This window comes from Rattus norvegicus, chromosome 3 (genome assembly GCF_021556685.1).
Source record: "Rattus norvegicus strain SHRSP/BbbUtx chromosome 3, alternate assembly SHRSP_T2T, whole genome shotgun sequence".
NCBI lineage: Eukaryota > Metazoa > Chordata > Mammalia > Rodentia > Muridae > Rattus > Rattus norvegicus.
Genome location: NC_141536.1, coordinates 150,007,255 through 150,032,555, shown reverse-complemented (window position 1 = coordinate 150,032,555; position 25,301 = coordinate 150,007,255). Strand labels below are relative to the sequence as shown.

Sequence of the window (25,301 nt, the reverse complement as noted above, 5' to 3'; positions counted from 1 at the left end):
GAAATTTCTAACCATTCAGTAAGCACTGTTAATCATCGAAGGGCTCTCAATAAATGTTTGCTAAATTAGAAATAATATAACTATAGAAGCAAAAACTCAGTATGAAATCTTAGAATTGTGTCCAATACATATTATAGGAACTGATATATATTAACTTTTTAAATCTTATTTAATATACTTTAAACAGTCTGATAGCCTTTTAATAAAAATATCTGAGACCCAAAGAAGTTAAATAAGTTATCCTAAATGACCCAGACTTGGGACAGAGCCCACAATTCAAACATAGGCAACTGAATTGGTCTATGGTACATATAACCCACACGCTGTGTCTTTCTGGTTGGTTTGTCATAGCTCACTTATTTGCTATTTGCTCTGAGCCTATATAGGGTCCTGGAGAATAGTTTCTATAGAAGTCAGTTGTGTCAACTGAGTGTGCTCACTGAGTATATGGGACCACTTGCAGTAATCATGGTGTATGGTTAATCTAACCACATAAGTTGGGCTATTTCATTGCTGTAACTAAGTATCTGAGTAACGCAATTTTAATGAGGAAATATTTCTTTTGACTCACAGTTTCAGGTATGTCAATCAGTCTGTCTTAACAAGAGGGTATGGCAGAGCACAACAATTCACATCACAGCCAGGAAGCACAGAAAGTAAATTATAGGAACAGGACAGAATAGAATAAGATAGGGTCCCCAAGGTCACTCTCCCGGTTCCACTGACTAGGCTTAGCCTCCTACTTTCCCCTTTCTCCTAATAACATGATTACATTATAAATCTATCAGAAGTCACTCCATTCCTTGGGTCAGAGCCTTCGTGATCTAACTCTGTCTAGACAGGCTTACTTGGGGCATGGGGATTTTCACTAATCCTCTAAGCATTTCTCAATCTGGTCAAGTTGACGATGAAGATTAACTATTGCACAGTTTACGGTCATAATGTTGGTCAATGGTGGTAGGTACTCCAGATAAAGTATGAAGAGAAATTGGGAGAAACCTTCCAAATATTTACCAGATGAGTGAAATACCAAGACCTTCAAATGTGCAAGAAACCCATACATTAATTTTTGAGGCATCACATGATCCGGGGTTCCAGGGCTGCCACCAAAAACGCCAGGACACTTTTGGCTTACTTCTTCATGGAAGACTTGAGACACCTCATCTTCTCTCATTTGTTTTACAAGGTTTAAACTGAAACGGCTATTCACCAAATTTTGATTTCCAGGGACAGTTAACCCTAAGTGGAAAGTGTATTCCAGGAGTGTCAACAACAATTCGTTCTATCTAAGACTGTCCTGTAAGGTGCCTGTCATATGATCATTAGGACTGAGTTCGGAACCCGTAGCATGCACAGAAAGCCTGAGCACATAGTGGCCATCTATAATCCTAGCACTGGAGCAGGGGAAGAAAGTTGATGGGAGGATGCCTCAGGCTCACTGGACAGAAACCCTCACTGAATCACTGAAATCCAGGTTCAGTCAGAGACCCTGTCTCCAAATATTAGGCTAGAGAGATATTAAGGAAATCACCCAGTGTCTTCTTTTTACCTTAATATATTACACATATATTCACAATTCATTCAAATATGTACACACACACACACACACACACACACACACCATACAACCAATAAAATTTAACTGTGTATCTCTCCACCCATCCATCTAGTCACTAAATGCTAATCATGTTTGATGACCGATACTAAACTTAAGCTTTTCTTCAATATAATAAACTAGAGACACTGTTCCTCTGTAACAGAGGAGGCTCCCTCCATTCCACTCCCAATGAAAAGACAGCATCATCTACAATGTCTTCTCTCATGATTAGGATGTTATGAGCCACCAAGTTAGTTCCAGGTCAGAGCTCATGAGGGCTTAGGGGAGTACCCTGAAATAGCTAGGGAAATCACAAACTTGTCTTTGAATTAGCTCTTGGCTATCAGAGCTCACACTTCCACATGGTCCTCTCTGCACCCAGAACTTTCCTATCCCCAGAGAGAAACAATGTGACATCCTTCCTATTTCCGCTCTGATTGTTAACACTGTGCAGTCAGAAAAAGAACTGGCCTTTTCTGTTTCCTACTCCAGGTGCCCCGTGCTAGGCCTAGTATTGGGATCTGCATATGATTATGGCTCAGAAAAGGCTTGGTGGTGGTTGCTGTGCACCATAAACCTGGAATGCCGTCTTCCCTTTATTTTTGGTTTGCATGAGCATAAGCAATGCCTATGGAAAACCTGTATGGGCCCCTCATAGGTCATCACAATAAGAGCCAATGCTAACTGTCTACATGCTCTACATACACAGTCTTATATGGTCTTTGATATTCCTCTGAGATGCTACCCTTACTTTGCCTAGGAGAATACCAGGTATCTGAGAAGTGATGTGTATTCATGTTGTGTTGTTTTCAAGCTTTGAATGGAAACCCTTCACTGTGTTTTTCTCTTACTATGCAGGGGTACCACCGACCCCGGCACTACATCGCAACTCAAGGTAAGTGTCTTGGACTGATTCTGGAGTCACTCTTGATATCCTCAAGGATATCAAGGAAGAGGGATTTTAAAAACAAAAATCAAAGTAAGCCTTATTAGCCACTCTTCCTCTCTCTGTTTTCACAAAGGCTTTCTCCAATAGTAGCCTGGCTTCCCCTGAAGGAAGGGGATGAGCTTTTGCAGATAGAAAAGCCAGAGAGACAGGGCAGCTTGGCCTCCAGAACATTGAAGAGCAAGGACATGACAAGGCCAGCTTAGAATGGCAGCAGAAAGAGCTGTCACTAGGAAATATCAGTATGAGATAAGTGACTATGCATGGGGTGACCAGAAGACAAAAGCTTCAATGTAGCACCCAGCAGAGGTCCCCATCCATTTCATGAGTGCTTGTCTACAAACGAGATGCAACCAGTTGCCCTAGAACACAGTGTGGCAGTATGCTCTCGGAAGGCTTAAAACTGATGATGCCTTTTAAAGCCTCCACAGCAGGAACCCTGCAGATAATTACACGTGTGGACTTTGACATTTAGAAAGCATTCTTCACAGTGTTATCGTGCCATCTGTAATAGGAAAAAGTGGGAAAATCTTAAATGCCCAATAATAGATACGTTGGTTAAAAAACATATGGTGTCTCCATGTTGTGGGAAACTCTGCAACTATGAAAAATATCATTTTTGAGGACATGAAAAAATTACTTATGATAGACCTGATACTTATTGCAACAAATACATTTGTATACACAAAGACCAGGAAAAAAAGATACTGTTCAAATTTTCTTTCAAATGGGTAAATTGCTTTTGTAATTTTAAAAACAATAAAGACCCAGGATATTGAGTTATTTCTTAGGAAATTGCTTTGGACTGTCAGGTCCTATCTTCCACTCTGCTTTTCTGTCCATTCTCCTTTTTGTCTTTCTTCTTTGTTTTCTGTGTTTTAGTCCTTCCTTTACTAGTCAAGCTTCAGATGAATGTCTCTAGCATTTGTCAAACTCAAAACATCGCACCTTCTTGCTTTGGGCAGCTTCACCCTCCCTACCCTAATTCTCTTGCTAGCTCTCCTTGAGATCCTGCTGTCCCTTGAACACAATAGCCAGATAGAGTGCTGAATCAGGGAAAAGCGGAGCTGCTGGGTTGAGCATGAGGGTGAGGATGAGGATACTGTAAAACCTGAACATCTAAAATATGCCTTTTCTTATCTCTGCTGTGTTCTGGTCCCCCAAAGGCTCATCTCTAGCCTCCGTCTCAGCTCCTTGGTATCCCACTGGGGCTCCCTGGGCCTCACTCTTGCCCACCTATGTAGAACCTTGACTAAACAGCCAAGAGAGACAAACCTTTCAGCAGCCACTTTGTATCTGCAGTCTCTAACCCCATCTCCTTTTCCATTACCAGGTCCAATGCAAGAGACCGTGAAGGACTTTTGGAGAATGATCTGGCAGGAAAACTCTGCCAGCATCGTCATGGTCACAAACCTTGTGGAAGTGGGCAGGGTAAGCCTCCCTTTCAGTCATGTGGGCAGAGGGTGGTGGAGACAAATGCTTGGGGCTTGCATAGTGCCACCGGCTTCCAAAGCACTACCACACCCTTCAGCAGCCTACAGGGATGGGAGATACTATTCCTCCTACTTCACAAGTGAGCAGAATTCTATTCTTCAGTTCTCCCATCCCATCTCTGTCCTCTCTCCGTTGACAGTGTCATCTCACATATTTTGAGGAAATTAAAGCCATCAAATGTGAACTCTCTCGCCAACACATTACAGATCTATAATCTCATTTGTATCAGCAACCATCTTTACATCCTTCCCTTCTGTCATCAGGTCTGGCCAAGAGAAAGGGCTGTTTTTGTTGACCCCAAAAGGCTGAATATTGGCCATTTCTTATGACAAAGCCCGATATGACAAACACCAAGTACCTGCCTTTGATAGGTCACTTCTGGGAAGATGTTTCCTGAGAAAGTCACCTCAAACCTTTGCTCACCTTCCCTCCTCATCTGTTAGCCCAACACTCTTTAAAGAACCTGGTTTTGCCTGAAAGAAGAGAATGAACTTGCACTAGCAAAGACGATAGAGGGACAGGGCAGGAAACCAACCAGAAGTCCCTGAGAAGCAAGTGACACATTCAGCTTTAAAGGGAGGTAGGAGGGACTTGTAACTAAGATGTGTCATTGAAGAGAAGGAGTTGGGCAGGGCAGATCAAGCATATTAATATCATCAGGTACAACTCACCAAGGCTCAGAGATTTTCACGTATTCCCTTTGCGTTTGAAAAATAAGACTATTCCTCGCTGCCGAATTATTTCTTTGAGCCTATGGATATGCTCAGAAGGACAAAAACCACCAGCAAATGAGTCACAAAACAAAAGCAAAAGTTTTCAAACTGCCAAAGGGGTGGTAGGAATTGGGAGGGCAGATTGATGGGGATGAGGGAAAGATGGGAGAGGAATACAGTCATCTGAATAAATTATATTTATTACGAAATTATCAGGAAAAAAACCCACAAAACTGATTAGGCTATGGAATAAGTTGAAAACCTTTTGAAAGCCAAACAAAAGTGCCTGCCCTGTTCCCACTTCTCTGCTGGACCTCAAGGACTTACATGATGGCACTGTGTCTCCACTTGCTTCTCCTCCACCTCAACATAGCGGGTCTCTCCCTTCCATCAGCCATGATATTGTCAACATCGCCCTCTTCCTGTTGACAAACATGGCTTCCACATCTCTCCATCTGTCTTCTCTCAACAGTCTGTTCTTCCTCCCCTGCCTATGAACCCACACTGTTCTTCAGGGCCCAGGCCTGTGTCTCCCTCTCTGTTCTATCTAGATTCGGTCCTAAGTTGTCCTTAGCAAGGGCTTGGGAAAGGGACTGTTATTTCCAGCTTTGCTTCTGTTCCTTCGATTAACCATGGCATGTGGGTGGACGGGCGGGCTGCACAGTTGAAAGGCTGATGTACAAGTATCTAGACTCAAAGGGCTCCCATAATGTATACAAACTACATCAATAGTGGACAGGTAAGTTTTTATGATAATCTATTAGGATAAAGTGTGCTGGCTGCAGTGGTGGGAAAGAAGAAACTATCCATTTGGTCATACTGTTTTGAAAGGGTGTGGATATCTCATTGCTAATTGTGGGTCAGGGCTAAATGAGTCTGTGTCCTTGAACATTCACCATCTGACCTATTCCCCAGTTTTACAGATGAGGCATAGGTGGAAAAAGGCCCATACTTAAAACAGTCACTACAATCACGTTCTTGACTCTTATATTAATACTTGTAACCTGCTTATTTTAGTACTTGTAATCAGGGTAAAAGTCCCCCACTGTTCAGACTGTCCCCCGCTGTTCAGACTGTCCCTCACTGTTCAGACTGTCCCCCACTATTCAGACTGTCCCCCACTGTCCAGCCTATTCCCCACCGTTCAGACTGTCCTCCACTGTTCAGACTGTCCCCCTCTATTCAGACTGTCCCCCACTGTCCAGCCTATTCCCCACCGTTCAGACTGTCCTCCACTGTTCAGACTGTCCCCCTCTATTCAGACTGTCCCCCACTGTTCAGACTGTTCCCCACTGTCCATACTGTCCCTCACTGTCCAGACTGTCCCCCACTGTCCATACTGTCCCTCACTGTCCATACTGTCCCCCACTGTCCATACTGTTCTCCACTCTTCAGACTGTCCCCCACTATTCATAATGTCTCCCACTGTTCAGACTATCCCTCACTGTTCAGACTGTCCCTCACTGTCCAGACTGTCCCTCACTGTTCAGATTGTCCCCCACTGTTCAGACTATCCGCCACTGTTCAGATGCTTCTCCAGGGAATAAGCCTTGGGCTGTAACTCCAGGGAGTAACAGCAGCTGCCCAGAATTTGAGCATTCCAGCCTGGCGCACATTCCACATTTTGAAATGAATTCTCCTGATGCTGGACTGTGAGTGGAAAGTGGGCTACTTGTGAGAAAGAGAAGTTTCATAATGAAACTCCAGCTGGTGGCCAACACACACACACACACACACACACACACACGCACGCACGCACGCACGCACACACACACACACGCACACACACACACACACACGCACGCACGCACGCACGCACACACACACACACACACACACACACCATTATATTTATGGCACAGCAGTCGCACAAGGCAGTGTTCCTGATTATGAGTCAGACAGGCTGGGTCTGCTCTTCACTCCGTTCCTTGCCAGCTGTTGACTTTGAACAATTTCTCGGCTTCCCCATGTTTAAATCCTCACCTGTAGAATGCGGGGGAACATATCTTCTAAGGTTGTGGTGACATATAATTAACACCACTCACGCAAATAAGTCATAGAACATTTAATGGGCAATGCTAGATAAGTATCCGCTCTCCTTAGCTGTAGGAGTCGGAGGCTCCTTCTAGAAGGTACTTAGCTCCACAGTCTCAGAGTCAAGCAATGTCTCTTTGCCTCCAGACCCTGTTGTGCACTCAAGTGTTCCCCTAAGTGGGTTTCCAGGGGTGCTAGTCTACAGGATGACAAGCGAGCAGAGAGTTCCATGGTTAAATACGCTTGGGAAATGCTGTGTCCTCTGCCCCCGTTGGAGAGTCCTAAGATACTTATTAATGACATTAGCACTTTTGAGGAACCGAGTCATCTTTTACCAAAGCAGCTTGTTTAACTTTGTTGAAACAGCATTTCCCAAACTCATTTGACCACAAAAACCTCTTTTTGTTTTGTTTTGTTTCTTGTTTTTTGTTTTTTTGTTTTGTTTTGTTTTGTTTTATTTTTGTTTTGTTTACCTAACACCTATTAGCACCCAGCGGAACACACTGTGGGAACTGCCACGCTAGGCCGTGCTGCGTCCCCCGGAATGGTAATAACGCTTTTGTTATTTTAACGGGGAAACTATGATTTCTTTTTCTCTCTGTGGAACTTAAGAGTCAAACATGGGAATGGCTTGCCATTAGCATAGATACCTACCGCTGGGGCAGACAGTAGTGGTACATCTTCCCTTTGAGCTCAGGATTGTCTGTCTTTTGCCCAACTAAGAGCCTTTCTCCTTCCAGCCCCCAGGGACCACGTCTTTATAAGGACCCTCTCCTAATCGCTCTGCTTCTCCCCAACCTTGCTGTTTCCCACCTGAATTTCTCAACCTTGCTCGGATGATAATACTCTATGGCTCCATGCTGGCACAGCAGGAAATGAATGAGTCACCAATCTCCAGTATTATTATTCGTCTGCTAAGTGGAGATGATAAACCTCCCATCTTACCTAGTTCTTTCTGATGGCTTAGTATAGCAAGGCACCGGAAAATCACAAGGAGCTGTAAGAGAAGATGGTGCTATTATTATAATGGCCCCAATGACTCTGACAGTGAGTTAGGCCCTGCACAATTTGCTGATCCCTGACCACTGAGTGCCCCGTGGGCTGAAATGCCTTCCAAGTCACCCTTGGGTTTATTTGGATGGGAAAACCAAAGGAGGTGGCTTCTCATCCTCGGCGCTCTGTTGATTTATCTCCTCCCTATCCTCTCCCTGTCTTTTACTCGGCCACAGGTGAAGTGTGTCCGATACTGGCCAGATGACACAGAGGTCTATGGAGACATTAAAGTCACCCTAATAGAAACAGAGCCCCTGGCAGAATACGTCATCCGTACCTTCACAGTCCAGAAGGTAAGTTCCCCTTCCCAAGGGAAGTCCCTCTTCTAAGGCAATTGGTTGGCCTATTCATTCAAATGGTGCAAGGCTCTGATGTGTGCCCAACTGACGTGATACAACAGTCAGCAGAACAGACTTCACAATGGATTCCTCAACTAGAGAGACAGACTTCGACAAAGCAATGGACTAAGGATATGATACATTCTGATGAAAGCTATATGGTACCAAAGGACAGATGCAAAAATATACAGGGACACGAGAAATGTAAATGTACCCCACTACATAGCCCTAGAGCCAAAGTAATGCAGAGAGAGAACTGGGACTAAGAAGGATCCAGTTGAGGGAAGGGTGGAAGGAACGGTATGTCCTTGGCGAAGGGTCAAAGACATGTAATGTGGAGGGCAAAAAGACGCCAGCATACTCAGACTGGGAATCCAGTCTAGGACTGATCTCAACCAGGGGTAAGTTGGTCTTCTGGTTGGTATCTGTCACCATCTGGACATGTGGGAACACTATAACTTGAAAGGGGGCATTTTGTTACTGACATCTAGTGGGTGGTGACCAGTAGTGCTGTTAAATAATCCACAACACACAGGATAAGGACTTATCCAGTCATATGTCACATCCAAGAGTGTCTAAGTTGAGAGATGCTGGTCTATACCTGTGTGCTCCTACTGATCATGGTCATGCTACTGGGGCTAACATCTAGGGTGGGTCAGCTCTTGCCCCTTTAAGGCTATATCCCCAGGAAAGGAGACAACTGGGAGGCACCAACCACCAATGCTGTGAAGTCAAGGCCCCAGGAAGAGGTCTGAATGGGCACCAATGAGTCTCCAGTTAATGTTAACAGATGCTGTGTATCACCGCATATCTCCTAGCCCAGACCCCAATAGGGAGGAATTACAGCCTGCAAGGCATGCTGAAGAAGTAGGGTCTTTTCTTCATTCGTGGGGTTTATTTTTCCTCCCTTAAACAATCCTAAAGGAAAACATTGCCTATAGGGACTTTCCCTTATAAGACCTCATAAATCTCTGAGGATTAACACTATCGGCTTCTCCATGAGTCTGGACATCAGCAAACTCTATCAAAAGCTTTAGCACAACATTAGTTCCTGCCTGAAACCCAGGAATAGCAAGTAAAACTGTCCCTAAGTACAAGTCAACCAGTGACAGCAAAATGCAGGTCGGGAGGGCACAGTCCAGTGTTGGAGCTGTTCTGCCTCTCCTCCTATTTCCCTGATTCAATCCGGCTTTTGTCCCCTTCCTCCTAGCCTTTTTCTGCTCTCATCTTGCTCAATCTTAGTTTGGACTTCCTGAAAGCAACGTCGAAATCAATAGGAATTCGAATGAATGGTGTGTGGAGAGATCACTGTAGGAGAAGGGCTGAGAGAGGAAAGAGCTTAGTAGGCATGCTGCACCAGCCTGACTCCACAGGGTCTTGTAGCAGGAATTTCTCTGCAGGCATAGGGCTTCCTGGGCTCCTATGAGGGTACCAGTCATTCTGTCTTTTCCAAAACAGGCTGGGTTTAGCACTGGAGAGCCACATCCTGGGTAAGCCCTCCATTCTAGGCACTGGACCATTAACAAAGCCAGTTGTTCCCTGTATCCGATGGAGAAGATTAGCTATTCCCAGTCAACCCAGGGATGTGATGCAGGTCCAACTGAGGGCTGTCTGAAAAGGGGATCATGAGCTGTCTCCAAACAAGACTCACAGTAGCTGAAGGTGGTACGACAACCCAAGAACCGAGATTGGATGGACACCAACACATACCCTGAATCTATTATCCAATAGATAGAACAACAATTTGAGGCCTTGATACCCTGGGGCCCTTGAGATAGTCAGGGCTTTGAGTGGAATTCCAGGCCTTCAGACTTCAGCACTCCCATCCCCCACGTTCCAATCCTGTCATGGCTCTCTTCCACATCCCTCCAGCCCTGACTTGGCTTCTTTGTGACTGTGCACAATGCTCTCTCCAGCCTGTCATCAGGATCCCATGCATGCTGCCCTTGGTGTCCTCAGGGAGGTAGGGAAAGTCATATACACATCAGCTTCATAATAATGAGGTGTTCAGGCAGTGGAGCCTCATGGTCAGTGAGCAAACTGTCCTCTTACTGTTTGACACATTCTGAACCTTGTTTAGCTTCACTTCCCTTGTCTATAACATGGAGATAATGATAATGTGCTTGATCTGAGGATTAAATTAATAAATGCATGGGTGTGGGCAAAGGAGTGACTGGGACACCACCGGTACTTAGAAAACGCCAGCTTTTATTTTTAGTATTGTGTTCCCAGACCTTAGTCAAGGATGCCTCTTCTAAGAAGACTTCCCTGATTTCTCCTCTTCTCCAATCATGTTAGATAATTCCTTTGTATACTTTAGTACAGTAGTTCTCAACCCGTGTAATAGCATCAGAAATATCAGATATTTACACCAAGATTTATAGCAGTAGTAAAATTACAATTATGAAGTAGCAGTGAAAATAACCTTATGGTTGAAGGTCACCCTAACATGAGGAACTGTGTTAAAGGGTTGCAGCATTAGGAAGCTTGAGAACCACTGCCCTGGTAGATCTATCCATATAGAAGTCTTCCTTAATCAGTGAGGTCATGAGCTGTCCCAGGGGCAGCAACTGTGGCTTAAATCACCTCTTCAAAGGGCCTAGCACACATCCAGGAAAAGATGGCCCTTGGTAAGTATTACCTAACTTGAGATGAAAAATGAAATAGATGTTCCCTAGCTCCAGCTAGGAAATGCTCTGAATGTCTGCTGAAGACATGCAAGCTAACACTCATACACATAAAAATTTTTAAAAAAATAATAAGTTAATTCATCTTTAAGACAGTCTTCAAGAAATTACTGGTTTCATATTTTCCAAAAGTAACTGAGTAGAGTTCCTGGGAGTTAACACCCATTCGCCCAGCAAGAGCCTCACTCCCCTGCCCCGGCACCATAGTGGGGGAGTAAAAGCAGGGGGAAGAACAGAGGCCCGTTCTCTCCTCAGAAAGGCTACCATGAGATCCGGGAGCTCCGCCTCTTCCACTTCACCAGCTGGCCTGACCATGGTGTTCCCTGCTATGCCACTGGCCTTCTGGGCTTTGTCCGCCAGGTCAAGTTCCTCAACCCCCCAGAAGCCGGGCCCATAGTGGTCCACTGCAGGTGAGTCAAACCTCCATCCCCATTTCATAATCAACAAGACCTCTGTGGGTTTGCTCTCTGGGTGAGGGTGATACTATCTTGTCCCAGGGCCTTGGTTTTTTAGCTTTAAAACTCCTCCGCCTAGGGCCCAGAGTCTTGCCACCTTCTGAGGAGACCTGGACCCTGAGGGCCAACAACAAACAGCAGTATTGGTTAAGTTACTGCTATGGTTCTTACCCCAAGGGACACGACAGGGCTTAGTAGCACCTGATATGCCTGCCATGTATACCTGCCTGTATTATTTCACTTTGTATCCAAGCTTGATAGATGAGCGAGCGATATTCTTATCACTTTACAGATAGAGAAACTGAGGCACAGAGATGCTAGAGAGAGCTGGGAAATGTCAAAGCTGGTATTGTTAACATCTTCTCTCGAACTTCCCGGCAGCCACTTGACATGGGATACCCTGGGATAAGCATGTGTCTCCTCATTCCTATTATTTTTAAAATCAGTTGCAGGCCTGCAGGGTCCTTAATAGAGAGCAAGTAGCCAGCATCAGGTTCCCCTTATTACTAAGACGGGAAATTTTTAGCTGTGACCTAGAAAGTCACTTTGAGCGTAAGTGGCACTGGATCCTCCTAAATGGAGATGAAGTATTGTGTCAAGGGCATTTGGAATTAGAAGGAGGTAGATGTCCAGACCTGAAGGCCACAGAGTCTGTATCCCGCTCCTTCCCAATACCCCGCTGTTTCCATCTGACCTTGGGCTCAGCACATCGCCTTTACACCTCGTATGTTTCAGCCATCTCATCCTTCCTGCCAATGTCTGTGTCCCTTAAGGGGCCAGAGGAGACTCTGTGATCGTCTTCGAGCCGTTCCCTCCTCACATAGCACGCTTCTGTGACATAGCACGCTTCTGTGCTCCCCACAGCAGTAGGTACAAAAGCAACCACACTTCACAGCTAAACACTGAGGGTTTAGCTGAAACCTCCATGCCGTGAGCTCCATGCCGTGAGCATTTGGCTCTGCCCCTCTCGTTGCAAAGAGCAAAAGGTCCGTGAGCATCTAAGCTTGGTGTCTATTGCACAACAACAGCCAGACACCAGGAGGCAGAGGGGGAGGGAGACAATGGCAAATAGTCAGGAGACCCTTGGCCACTCACCGTCCTGGGTGTGGTGGCCTGTGCCTTCATCTCCATAGCAAGTCACTGTGAAGTATCTAAGCAGAGTTGGTGCCTTCTCCTTGGGCTGTTATGGTCCGGCTAATGCGCGCTAAGTACTTGAAAGGATTCCAAACCACTCTCCCAGACTCTTACCATCATCCAACACCCCAGACAAAGCATAGCAAATACTTTAGGACAGTAAGTGTCTTTTACTAATCTGCCTATCCCTACTCTTAATCGTGTCATCCAGGGCACGGTGGATGCTCGATAAATATCCGTGGAGTATAAGTAGCCAGGCACAAAAGTAAGCAATTTACATGCATTATGCTTCTAAAATGTCATTTAATGCAATTTACATATGTTGTACTATTAATGCTAAGAGGTATATGGCCTGTTTCATCCTATGAGTGAGAATAGTGAAGCCCAAAGAAATGAAGTCATTTGCCCAAGGTCACGCAGCTAGTAAATAACAGGGCCAAGATTTAATCTCAAGATCTCAAATACCATGTGTTTAACTACTAGTTTATTCTAGAAAAACAAACAAAAAACAACACACACACACACACACACACACACACACACACACACACACACCTAGCTCAGACTTTTCAAACTTCTCCCAGGAGGCAGGAGCTGAAGCTCACTGATACCAGATACCTTATTCACTGATACTCAAGCCAAGATTCAAAACCAGTGACATCGACCAGTTCATTCCCATGACATAGGTTGAGGATGAGGCTTTGAGAAACAGATGAGTGACTGACTACCTATCTACATATCTCTATCTGTCTGTCTGTCTATCTGTCTATCTGTCTATTTATCTATCCCTTCCCAAGCTCCAGTGCCAGTTCTGTTCAATTTGTTTGAAGGGAGTTGCACGGGGACAGGTATTTTGAGGCAAGAGTAAGTCAGACTGCACTCAGTTCGAACCATAATGACTGATCATGAAGCAGGACTTCTTCTAAGGGTTTGGTTTCCACACCACCATTGATCCAGACCACAGCTGGCCCTTGCTTCATAGACAGTGTTGCTTTAGCATCTCACTGATCCCCACACTGTTAGACAAAGGCACTTGTTTCCACAGGGTAAGTAAAGTGTGAAAGCACCATCAGTGTGGGCTTCTGTCACAGACTGTGCACACAGTACAAGCTAGTGTTCTGTGATTTCACCCCATCGTTTTAGAGCCCAGAGGTAATATGAGAAGATCTGTTGTGTTCCAAGGGGTTTTGTGAAATCCCCTTGCTGTTCTGTGCCTTGTCTGAGATTCTCCTGTTAAAGCTTGCCAGTAAGGAGAAACTGATTCTCTGTCAGGGAACCTGGTGCTTGATGAGGGTCTCAAGGCTGTCAGGTGCTCCAGTTTGATGATGTGCCTGAGTCATTACCCTGAAGAAGCCATCACAAATGGGTCAACTGCAGGGCCTTGAATAGGAAACTCCTGATCTACTCTCCTCCTTTGTCAAAACTCAGAGCTCTCTGGTCTCTGGGTATCACACTCTCTGTAACATCTCACCTCTTCTCTTCTTGCTTCCTTCCATCCACCAACTCATTTGCTTACAAGGAGAGGGAGGGGGGAAGGAAGGGGGGAAGGGAAGAGGGAAAGGAGGGAGGGAGGAAGGGAGGGTGGGAAAGAGAGAGAGAAAGAGAGAGAGAAGGAAGGAGGAGGAGGAAGAGGAGGAAGAAGAGGAGGAGGAGGAAGAGGAGGAGGAAGAGGAGGAGAAGGGAGGACAAAAGAAAGAGGGGGTAAGATATGTTTACTAGGAAGGCACCAGTATGCCAGGCACACCACACATCATATTAGGAAAGGTAGTAGAAATTCTCGCTAGACTGCCTGGGAGAACTCTCAGCTCGCCCATTTGCCAACTCTATGACCTCAGGCTATAAGTCCTCTATGCCTCAGTTTCTTACCAATGAAATAGGATACGAAACTTGCCTATCACCTCCTAGGGAAGTCTAAAATCAAATTTGTAAAGCACTTGTACAACAATGTGTTGCTTTGTGAGCACTCCATAAGCATTTGCTATACATGTACAACAAAATAAATCCTGAAAACGTAATCCTCTGATCGTAAGCATTACTCTCCAATCTAATAAAGGAAAACTTGGTCACATGTTCACCAAAGCACAGGAATGTTGGGGTCCCAGAAGTTGTTACTTCTGCAACACACTGCCTTTCAGCAAGACTTTTGAGATAGGGCTAAATGGTAGGGATCTCATCACCATAATCCATCCCATCCCAAGATCCCTAACACACACCTAACCTCTCTTCCAGTGCTGGAGCCGGGAGGACTGGCTGCTTCATTGCCATTGATACCATGCTCGACATGGCTGAGAATGAAGGGGTTGTGGACATCTTCAACTGTGTGCGTGAACTCCGGGCACAGAGGGTCAACCTGGTGCAGACAGAGGTTAGTCCTGAGGCACTGAGACAGCTGGTTACCTAAAATTTTGACCAAGGAGAAGCATGGTAGGACAGAAGATCATTATGGAAAAGTCCTGCAGAAAGAGATAGCCTGTACAGCTATCGGATCAGGGTGCCTATATAGCTCGCTATGGTAAGATGTCCAGAATAATGCTGGGACTCTGTGGTACAGGATCTTCTAGAAGCATTGACTAGTGAATTCTCTGTCTCTCCAGTAATCCAAGTAAGACTAAATGACAATTGTTAGAGATTATGTTTGAGCCTTGGATGAAGGAATGGAGGGGGACAGGTAGTATTGATACTTATAGAATGCCTGCTTTGTGCCAAGCACTCAGACAGACCTTAATAGAAATGGCTTAACCAGCATAGTGATTTCTTAACATTTATTTATTTCATTGTACATGTCTGTGTGTTTTGTCTGCATGTATGTAAGTGTTCCTGGTGCTCATAGAGGTCAGAAAGTCCCTCTGGGTCTCCTACAGCTGGAGGTACCATGCTTATGAACTGCCACGTAGGTGCTGGGACCCAAAGCCTGGTCTTCTGCAAGAGCAGCAAGTTCTCTTAACTACTGAGCCATCTCTCCAGCCCAAAGTTCTTGAGAACACTGGCTTGAGCTAAAGGCTGGGGCATCCTAGAGAGACATATATAAGCCTTGCCTTCAAGGAAAGGCAGATGCCCAGGCTTCCTTCTGTCTAGCTGGACAGCCCAGTGCCTGAGGATAACACAACTAAGACTCTGAATTGTTACCTACAGTCTACCAAGCAGTGTTCATTCTTTGTATCTAGATTATCTTCCCTGTTCTTCACAGCCCATGATTTATCTCCTGCTCACATCCCCATACAATCATGGAATAGGACATTGAGAAATTATGTACCTAAGACTTCCCTTAAAACCTAAGCCCCATGCTCTTTGTCCTGAAGCCCTCTCTCTCGTGTTAATCAAGTTTTCTGTTTATCCCACTCCTGCATGCCTTAGGCTGTTGTTCTGCACAAGTGAACCTTTTGGTTCTCGTTAAGGCTGTAGCTATCCTAGCAGCTCCAGAACCCATGGAAGCTGCACTGGTATCAACCTTGCAAAGGGACATACCCATGGCTTTAGGTACAGCAGTCCCTGAAGATGCTCACTTAAATTTTTATCATGCTGGAATCTATTGCAGGCTCCGAGAGAGCCCATGGGCCAATTCTCAGGCCTATCTCCCTAGAGCCAAGATGACTGTGCTGTCTGCTCAATACCATGCCTACAGAAGGCAGTTGCTTTGAGTAGAGTCAAAAATATGGTCCTCACTGTCAGGCAGGGAAATATTTAAATATAAATGCATCATGATACATTATGGTAAAGGGGTCAAATTTTTGTCAAAAAAAGTCCCCCCAAAATAACCTAAAGACCTAGAATTGATAATAAACATTATGCTTAATAGATTTAAAAAAACTCTTTCTGGAAAGAAGAAAACATGAAGATATAGGAAAGGAGAGGAATTTCATCAGAAGAGAACAGTGGGTCCCGAGAAGCAGAATGGAGAAGAGGAGCACACATTTTAGGATCAGAACCTGAGACACAGCTTTCAGCGCAGGCTGTCTCTTTGGAGGCAAACCTAAGACACTCTGGTGGTTGAGTGTCAAGTGGGAGGGGACAGAAATAAGCTAAGTATAGTTTATTGTGCTGTAACATCTGGAATCCAATCCTGCTGGCAACCCCTAAGAGACAGTGTGGACCATGTTTCTCTAAACTGTCCCACAGATGAAGAGGGGAACCTTGGGGTTTTAGCCCCAACTCTGTCTTGTTTTCCCTAAGCATGAGCCTAAGTGCACTCCGGGAAGTAGGAAGAAAGCCCCGGGCAGAGAAGAGCAGGGTGTCTGGGCTTCAGGGTGAGAGCTGACAATGTGGGCGGAACCCGTGGAGCACCTGTGGTGGCATGTGCTCACATTTCTCACCCTTATCAGTGACTCTGCTGTCCCATCCTATGTGAGGGAAAACACACTGCGCAGCTCAATCACTGAAAACACTGGCAGCTTAGACCTTCGGGTGAGAGGATACAAACTAAGGATTCTGCGGTATAAATCATGTCTTTCTTTGCTGCTGCAGGATTCATTCAGCGTGGACAAATGCTCACAGGGAGCTGTTCTCATTGGAGCCCTCTTTCCCTCCCCATTGACCTTGCAGGAACAGTACGTGTTTGTGCATGATGCCATCCTGGAAGCATGCCTCTGCGGCAACACGGCCATCCCCGTGTGCGAGTTCCGCTCTCTCTATTACAACATCAGCAGGCTGGACCCGCAGACCAACTCCAGCCAGATCAAAGATGAGTTTCAGGTATGGACAAAGCTGATGTTCAGGGACATGTTGCTCTGAGTTGTCTGAAATTCCCACAGCCTGGGTGACTTACACAGCAGATTTTCCTTTTCACATCTCTGAAAGCACTGAAGCCCAAGAGCAAGCTACCAGCCAATCTAGTATCTGGGGAGAGCTCAGACATGACTGTGGTTTGTGAGTGGCTGTTTCCTTACAGTTTCACATGGTGTGTCTGTTTTTTTTATCCCATAGGAACACTGATCCCTAATAACCTCCCACAGAGGCTATCTCCTCATATGCCCTACTGGGAGCTGGGATAGCAGCATATGGGGTGGGATGCAGAAGGAAATGTGTGTGTGTGTGTGTGTGTGTGTGTGTGTGTGTGTGTGTGTGTGTGTGTCTGTGTGCGCGCGTGTGCAACCTATAGCAATGATCCAGGCAATTTCAAATGCATATTGTAAGCCTTTCTTGATGAGATTGGTGAGTGTGTGTGTGTGTGTATGTGTGTGTGCGTGTGTGTCTATGTGCGCGCGCTTGAGAGCGCCCAGCAGCTGTGGAAAGCTTTTCACACCATCAGATTGCACAGTCATTAGCAACTATTAACCAATCACTCAATGGTGGCTGACATTTGTTTTTCGGCTGTGATTATGCTATTGAACTGAGGTCTCAGTTAATTCTTGTTGATGTTGTGGAATGGACAGAAGTTTATAAGCTGGTGTGAATTTCATGCTTCTTTGACTCTGGAGGGACTGTAGCCTCCGTGTTTTCTCCACAAATTCCATTGCATGGACTCAGGAGCTTGTTGGAAATGAAGACTCCCGGGCCCCACTCAAACCTACGAAATTACAACCTACAATTTGACAGGATCTCTATGTGCATGTTAAACCTTAAACCATCTCTTAGAGCACGGCTCAGACATTTCAGATCCACACCTTTGGGACCAGGATGTTCATAACTGCAGCTTTGGTCTGAGAGGCCTGAATATGAATGACTGTGTCCTGGACATAGCACTGAGTAAAAAGCTAGAGTTCAGCCCTTCATCCCACGCCAAGGCCACGCTGTGTCTTGGCAGTGGGAGGGAGGGAGTAAATCCTAGGCTCATATTATTCCAGTCAGGCTGATATTTTAGGATTCCATTAAACAAGTAATCTTTATTGTCTCAGAGCAGGGACAGCATGCCAAGTGTCATAGCAATGGAAAGCACATGAGCCTGGACATTACACATAGGATCTAGTCTATTGACAAGTGTCCCAGCCCATGGGAACATCAAGGGAGACCCTGGAGAGGGGGAGTGGGATGGATGGGACAAGAGGCACGAGAAATGGAGACAAGACACTATTCTGATCAAGTCTCATTTAATCAAGCAAAAAGCACTTGCTTATAAGCAGAAAAAAAAATTACACAACACAAACTGGTAGTCAGCGTAACAATAAACATATGTCACATCAGAAACCAATGGTGTAAGTTTTGATTTCCCAGAAACTTCTTACCTACAATAAGTTTCATTATCCTGAAATCTCTAACAATAGAGTGAAACTCATTCTGGTGTAGAAGCAAGCTAGCAGAAAGTCTCCAGTATTCTTGGCCGGTGGTAACTCCCACGTATGCTACTTGGAAGCAAGGGCCCATGAAGCGGAAAACACCTAGCTCAGTCAAAGAAAGGCGTAAGCAGACCAGGTGGCCCAGGACGGACTGGTACAGATCTGGTTACTAACTGTGTGAGACTTACTCTACAGAGCACAAGCCTTGCATTTGTAGACCTACTAGTTTGCCCCACAAAGTCCCTTATCCACCCTGAGCAGCACATCCTGGCATCTGTCTATCGTCCTTCCGTGTTAACACTGAGAAGAGTTTTGGTAAATCACTTCCTTCCTTCCAGGGCCTTTTAAGTGGTATCTAACATTCATCAGGGAGTCTCTAACCCATTCCCCACCATATGCCCTTCTGGCTGGCCCTCCTTTAATGCTGTGCGAGCTCGGTTGAACAACAGCTCAAATGGTTGGCAGGTGTTGTAAGCCTGTGGCTTAGCCTGTGTATGGGCACACTGCCCCCGCAGCCTTGGCATCTTGAAGGTGTCGCAAAGTTCCTGGCAAATGCTCTTAGCCCAGAAGTCCTATAGCAGCAAACAGGATATAACAGAATATCACTGCCATGGGAGAAGCATGGGTTTGGTAGAGCCAAGCTTGGGAGGGTAGAGACGGGCGAGTTAAGATAAACTGGGATATCGATTCCCTTTGCTTAGATGCAGTCTCTTCTACTCACCTTTGTACCCCACAGACACTCAACATCGTGACACCTCGGGTGCGGCCTGAGGACTGCAGCATTGGGCTCTTGCCCCGGAACCATGACAAGAACCGGAGCATGGATGTCCTGCCTCTGGACCGCTGCCTACCCTTCCTCATCTCAGTAGATGGAGAATCCAGCAACTACATCAATGCAGCACTGATGGATGTAAGCTGAGCCCTGGTGGGAAGCCCTTGGGAACCACTGCAGTGAAAGCTCTTTCCCAAGATGGAGATGGCTGAATCCCAGAGCCTAACTGGCCACCTTGATTCTAATAGGTGGCCTCTGAGAACATAGTTCCCCTGAAGCCTCATGTCCAAACCCAGATACATTGCGTGCTTTTGTCTCTTTGGCTTAAAGAAAAAAGGTGGATGGAACAGATCGGAAGCTGAAAAAAAACAAAAAGATTCCTATAACAGCTCAAGTCCACAGTTCTAACCTGCATGCTTCTATGTCCCACAAAAATGACCCTCAGGCAGAAGTTCAATTCTGGCCATGTTCCTCATGCCAGGCCTTGGTCTGGAACCTTGGGACACAAGATGTAGTATAGCATCTTGGAGTTCCTGCCGGAGTATCCCATGTAGGAGGAAGATAAAGGCAGAGTAGATGCTCAGTAAATACTGCTGGGCTGGAATTAGAAGTAATAGAAAAATAAAGAAGGGGAATGGGACATGTCCCCGATTTGCTAAGGTGCCATCCACTGCTTCCTCAGTGGCATGTCCCAGATGGGAACTGTCCCCTACCGTGATTTGAAATTAAGGAAATGTTCTGCCCCAGTGTTCCCATGCCTCTGCCTCATATGCCTCGCCCCTGTGTCTTTGGGTATTTTCTGGTTATCACAATTGCACCTTCGGAGTCTGCAGATGCTTGCAGCTGTATGAACTATAGGCATTCCAGTCACGCCCATGCACTTTGCAGCAGGAGAGTCTAAGAGAATGAGGAAGAGTATTCCAGAGAGCTAATGGCAAAGCCAGAGCTCCTAGCTTCTACTTATTTATTTATTTACTCATTTAGAATTCATTTATTGCCCTTCCCATTTGTTTGGTCCATGAGATGTGGGCGTCTTAGCTTCTAAGGCTCAGGACCAAGTGCACTATTGCCTGATTGGGGATGAGCAATCCCAAGTTCCTCTCCTCGCTTTCCCTCACTCTGAGGTCATGTTCATCCAGACTAGGCAGTAGTTCCCCTATCTCACTCACAGACAATGGAGTATTCACTTCCTGGTTCAAGACCACTACTTCTCCGACCTCTGATTGTCCCATGTGTTCTAGGCTTTGGAAACAAAGAGGTAATTCAAGGTCAATTCCCAACTGAGCTCTCAAAAAGCCTGCTGTGGCTTGAGCTCACAGGTGCTCACATTCTCCTGGCTGGGTGTACAAGCGGAAAGTGGCGTCTGGATCATGTTAAGTAGCTGGAATTGCTCAAAGAGGAAGCCTTCTGGTGATAGCTTAAGGCCTTCTAAGCGCTAGCTCTTGCTCTCTCTCTCTCTCTCTCTCTCTCTCTCTCTCTCTCTCTCTCTCTCTCTGTGTGTGTGTGTGTGTGTGTGTGTGTGTGTGTGTGTGTCTGCCTGTTTATCTTTCTCTCTCTGAATCTGTTTCTGTCTGTCTCTCTGCTCTACAACTTAGATGCTGCCTGGAGTCAAACGCCTCACACCAAGCTCTGATTCTGATTGTCTTCTCTTTGTCCACAGGGCATTTCTCTTGTGAGTCATCACTGAGGCCTTTGCCTTTCTTATATTAAAAAAAAATCCTTATCTGTATTCCAGCCCATTCTGTGCATTATCTGGTAACCATAGCAGCTTTGCCTCTAGCAGAAAACTATGAAGTCCTCTGGGTTAATTTTTAATGTTTCCCTTGGTAAAGGATGATGTTATCCGTGAAATGGATTGCTGGCTGATCCCTGAAACCCGGCAGGAGCACAGATCTCGAACATATTTTCAGATAAGACTTTGTCAGGCGTGCTGGCCTAATAGAGCATTTATCACAGAGACAGGGAAATCAAAGAAAACTAACATTCTCTGCATGTCGGGCTCCGGACTTGAGTTGTCTCATCCCACACTAGAGTATTATTCTCCCCATTTTTTTGGAGATCTACTGAGGGTCAGGGTATTTTTGTTACTTGCTCTAAGACAACAGGCTTTGAGATGGTGGCACTAAAGACCCATGCCCCATGCCTGCTGTCTTGAAAGCACGAGTTTTTAAATTTAATGTAATTTTCTTTTATGTGTGTGGATGTGTTGCTTGACTCTATGTCTGTGTACCATGAACTGGTGCCTGCAGAGGCCAGAAGAAGGGTGTCTGTGCCTAGTGCCTACAGCTCTCTGGAACTGGAGTTACAGACAATTGTGAAACTTGTGCGAGTGCTGGGAATTGAACTCAGGTCCTTTGGGAAAGCAGCCACTGCTCCTAACTGCTGGGCCATCTCAATAGCCTTGGTCTGGATATTAGTTTTTACATTTGGAAAGGGCTGGAAGGCTTTGAGACATTTAAAGAGTCTGTCCCCCAATACCCCTTGTTAGACCATCCACTGGCCAATAGAAGGCCCTGGGAAACAGGAATCCCTACTGCAGACATGATAAGCATGTCTATACGGCCTTGCCATGCTGTTTCCGAGTCTCAGTCTTCTTCTCTTCCTGTAGCAGGAAATATTAAAAAGGCAGTGGACGCTGTGGTCAGCAAGGCACCGGCGGGCAGGCCGGTCCGTTCTCAGCCTGGCAGACAGGCTGGCCTGTTTTCAACTCTCTGACCGAGAGCTCTGAAATCTCTCCCCCCTGACTCGCGAAGTTCCCATGGCAGGTCATTGCCACGCCATCATCTCCACACTTCCAAATTCCCACGGCTACTCGGGGTGCACTTCACGCTTTACCACCATACCTTTCTCTCTGGTACCCAGTTGAGTCGCTGTGTGAAGGAAAACACCACAAAAACTTAGTTTAGAATCAACAGGTAACACAATCGCTGGGCGCAGCAACTAGCATCCTAGTTTGTAAGCTCTTCTAAGTTATAAATCCTCGGGCAGCAGATCCCAGTGGGTCCGTCCCCTGAACTGGGAGCCCCTGCTACCTACATCTTGCCTCCACACTCTCCCAAAAGCCCTATCTTTTCTCCTTCTTCCCCTCTTCCTCTCTCCAATCCGGAAGTCCCGCCTACTCACCCAGTGATTGGCTCCTTGAAATCTATTCATTCGGGGAAGTTTCTGCCCCATCTTCCCATTTCCTCTGACTTGTAAGTCTAGTAAAGCAGCTCTGATTCCCACCTAGACCAGCTACCTTGATACTGTGTTGGAGCGATGGCTTATTTTCAGATTTCACAAGCTCCCAATGAAGCGGAGACACTATACAATCTTTCCAAATGTCTCCCCCTGTAGTAGTATGTCACACGGAGCCCAAATGAAACTGCCAAGCTTACACTGGGCTCCCCCCACCCTCAGAACCTCAGCGTCTTTGTCTGTAATACAAGGGCAAATTCATGTATTTACTAATGCTGTTTTGTCATTGTTTCTAGTGTGACGTTAATGTATTTACCAGTGCCAGGGTGTGATTGTGTCTAGTGAGTGTCACCTAAGCACGTCGCTGATGCTGAGGAAGAAAACCTAAGTCGGGAATGTTTCCACCCTGCAGTGAACTTGCTTACTTTTTTAAAAAGATTTTTTTTTATCAGTTTTGACTATGTGTAGTGCGTGCTTACCTGCAAGTGGGTATGCTCGCATACGTGAGTGTGGTCCTCTAGATCCCTTGGAACTGCAGTACAAATAGTTATGAGCTGCCTGATGTGCACACTGGGTGCCAACTTCAGGACCTCTGGAAGAGCAGCAAGTGCTGTCAACCACTGAGCCATCTCTTTCGCCCTAATCGCCAAGTGTTGGTTTTGTTTCTTTCTTTGTCTTTAATTTGCACACCACATACACTGTATGACAACCATTCCTCTAGATTTAAATTACATTTTCCAGAAAAAGAGCTTTGAACCCATCTAGGTTTACCAATGTTTAGTGCCTGACTCCCCACAATGATATTCAAAAATAAGAATGAAAAACAAATGTGTGAATGGTGCTGGAACGAATGAACACATGGGTGAGTCATAACTTATAAGGGGCAAAACTGGGTTTGAACGTCAGGTCCACATGATTGTGATGCCTGGCTGCCTCTTCTTGTGGCTAACAGACACAATGTCACCTCTGGCCAAGCTAGCTCAGCTCTCAATCTATCCCAGAGACAGAAGTGATCCCTGTAATATGAGGCCTCTCTGAGTCCACTGGTCCCCTCCTCAACATCATAGGCATAGGAACTTGTGGGGTCCCTGATATGACAAGAGGTATTGGGCCAGCAGCACAGTAAACCTGCATCCAGGATTTTTCATTTCATATTGTAATGATGATCTGCTGAGCTCCGAGACATAAATAATTTATTTCGATAATCCCCATCCTCATGACACTTTCCTAATGAAATGTCTTAGTTTGGAGGAGAATGTGTTCATTATGGGAAGGTCCCCTTTGCCACCAGGGCACCGAGAGATAACAGAGCAGGCAGGTGCTGTGTGAAATCTGTTTGGCAGGCTCGGGGCCTCTGGCAGCCATCCCGGCCTCATCATGATCAGAATATCACTGATGGGTATATATTTGACTAAACCTGTGTCATTCTTTTGTCAGAGCCACAAGCAGCCCGCCGCCTTTGTGGTCACCCAGCACCCTCTACCCAACACTGTGGCAGACTTCTGGAGGCTGGTGTTTGATTATAATTGTTCATCTGTGGTGATGCTGAATGAGATGGACACTGCTCAGGTAGGAGGGGCTGTGGGACCGGGAAAGGTGGGCCCCAGTGGGTCACGATTGGTCTGCTATAGACTTGCAAGGAGACTCTATGATGGTCCACTGGTGGGCATCATCAAACTGTGACTATCAGAGCATACCCTTTCTGCTGCCTGCAGAGTCAAAGAGTCTCCCACTGAATCCTTCACCAATGACCCCATAAACTTGTCCCCTTGACTATGGGCTTTTTCTAAGCACACAGAAGACAAGTTCCTGCTGTCTAAGCCTTAGATATTGGTTAAAGCCTTACACTAACTCATGCATAACAGAAAACCAAGACCCCACATAGAACCCTGAACACCACCAGTGCCAAAGGCTCCTTGCCATGTAGCCTCTGCTGGCAGAACCTGGTTCTGAATCTTTGCTCCCTGACCACCTAGCCAAGCCTTGACTTTATGCCTTAGCCCCTCTGAGTCTTTTAACTCCCACCATCATGTGCCTATAGTCCCCCACACCTAAGGCACTGGACACTCTCCTGGGACACAGTCTGGATAGTGCCATTACATGATGAGGCAGCTATTCTGAGGTAGAGGAGATGAAGGTGGCCTTTCAGAATTTTTGCCACGCTATCTTTTCTGTGCCTTGAAGGAAGTCCAAAGTCATTTGGTGCACTCTTGCGCGAGTGCTGGCCTTGCACTGGCCTTGGGTGGGAATAATTTTTTTTTCTAAATGGGCTTGAGCTATAGTCTCAGCCTTCTAGGAGCTGCCAGTCTTGCTACAGAGACAGATGGGCAAGTTATCCTGGCTCTTGTGGCTGTGCTATAATAGAGGTCAGCGATGAAGTGCTATGTTGACCTAGAGCAGGGAGCAATTAATTCCACCCAGAGGGTGAGGAAAGACAACGGGAAGGTGATTTGGACCTTGAAGGGAGCAGGGGAGATCTGGTCATACAGAGGATGGATGGCTGGGGAAAGGTTTCTATATAGAATGATGGAGGCAAAGGAAAGGCAGACGGATACACAGACGCTCGTATGTAGCCAGCTTTGGTTCCAACACACCGGGGCTGTATCTAGAGGGAAAGAATGAGGTAAGGCTGGAACAGGACAGCAGGGCTCAGTCAGCAGAGAGGTTCCTGGTTCAGGAGCCCAGGCCTTGA

General features: G+C 46.0%; 1 protein-coding gene across 16 annotated transcripts in view; it reads left to right on the top strand.

Annotated features, from left to right (window-relative positions):
- The window catches only part of Ptprt (protein tyrosine phosphatase, receptor type, T), a 1,095,890-nt gene that overhangs the window by 1,046,477 nt on the left and 24,112 nt on the right, over positions 1 to 25,301 (top strand). For 9 of the 16 annotated variants that reach the window (NM_001108603.3, NM_001402009.2, XM_087653463.1 and 6 more), the window contains 8 exon segments: positions 2,456 to 2,492; positions 3,877 to 3,974; positions 8,014 to 8,130; positions 11,118 to 11,272; positions 14,681 to 14,816; positions 16,991 to 17,140; positions 19,397 to 19,570; positions 24,047 to 24,178. In NM_001108603.3, the coding sequence (NP_001102073.2) occupies positions 2,456 to 2,492; positions 3,877 to 3,974; positions 8,014 to 8,130; positions 11,118 to 11,272; positions 14,681 to 14,816; positions 16,991 to 17,140; positions 19,397 to 19,570; positions 24,047 to 24,178 (999 nt within the window). 16 annotated transcript variants of the gene reach the window in all.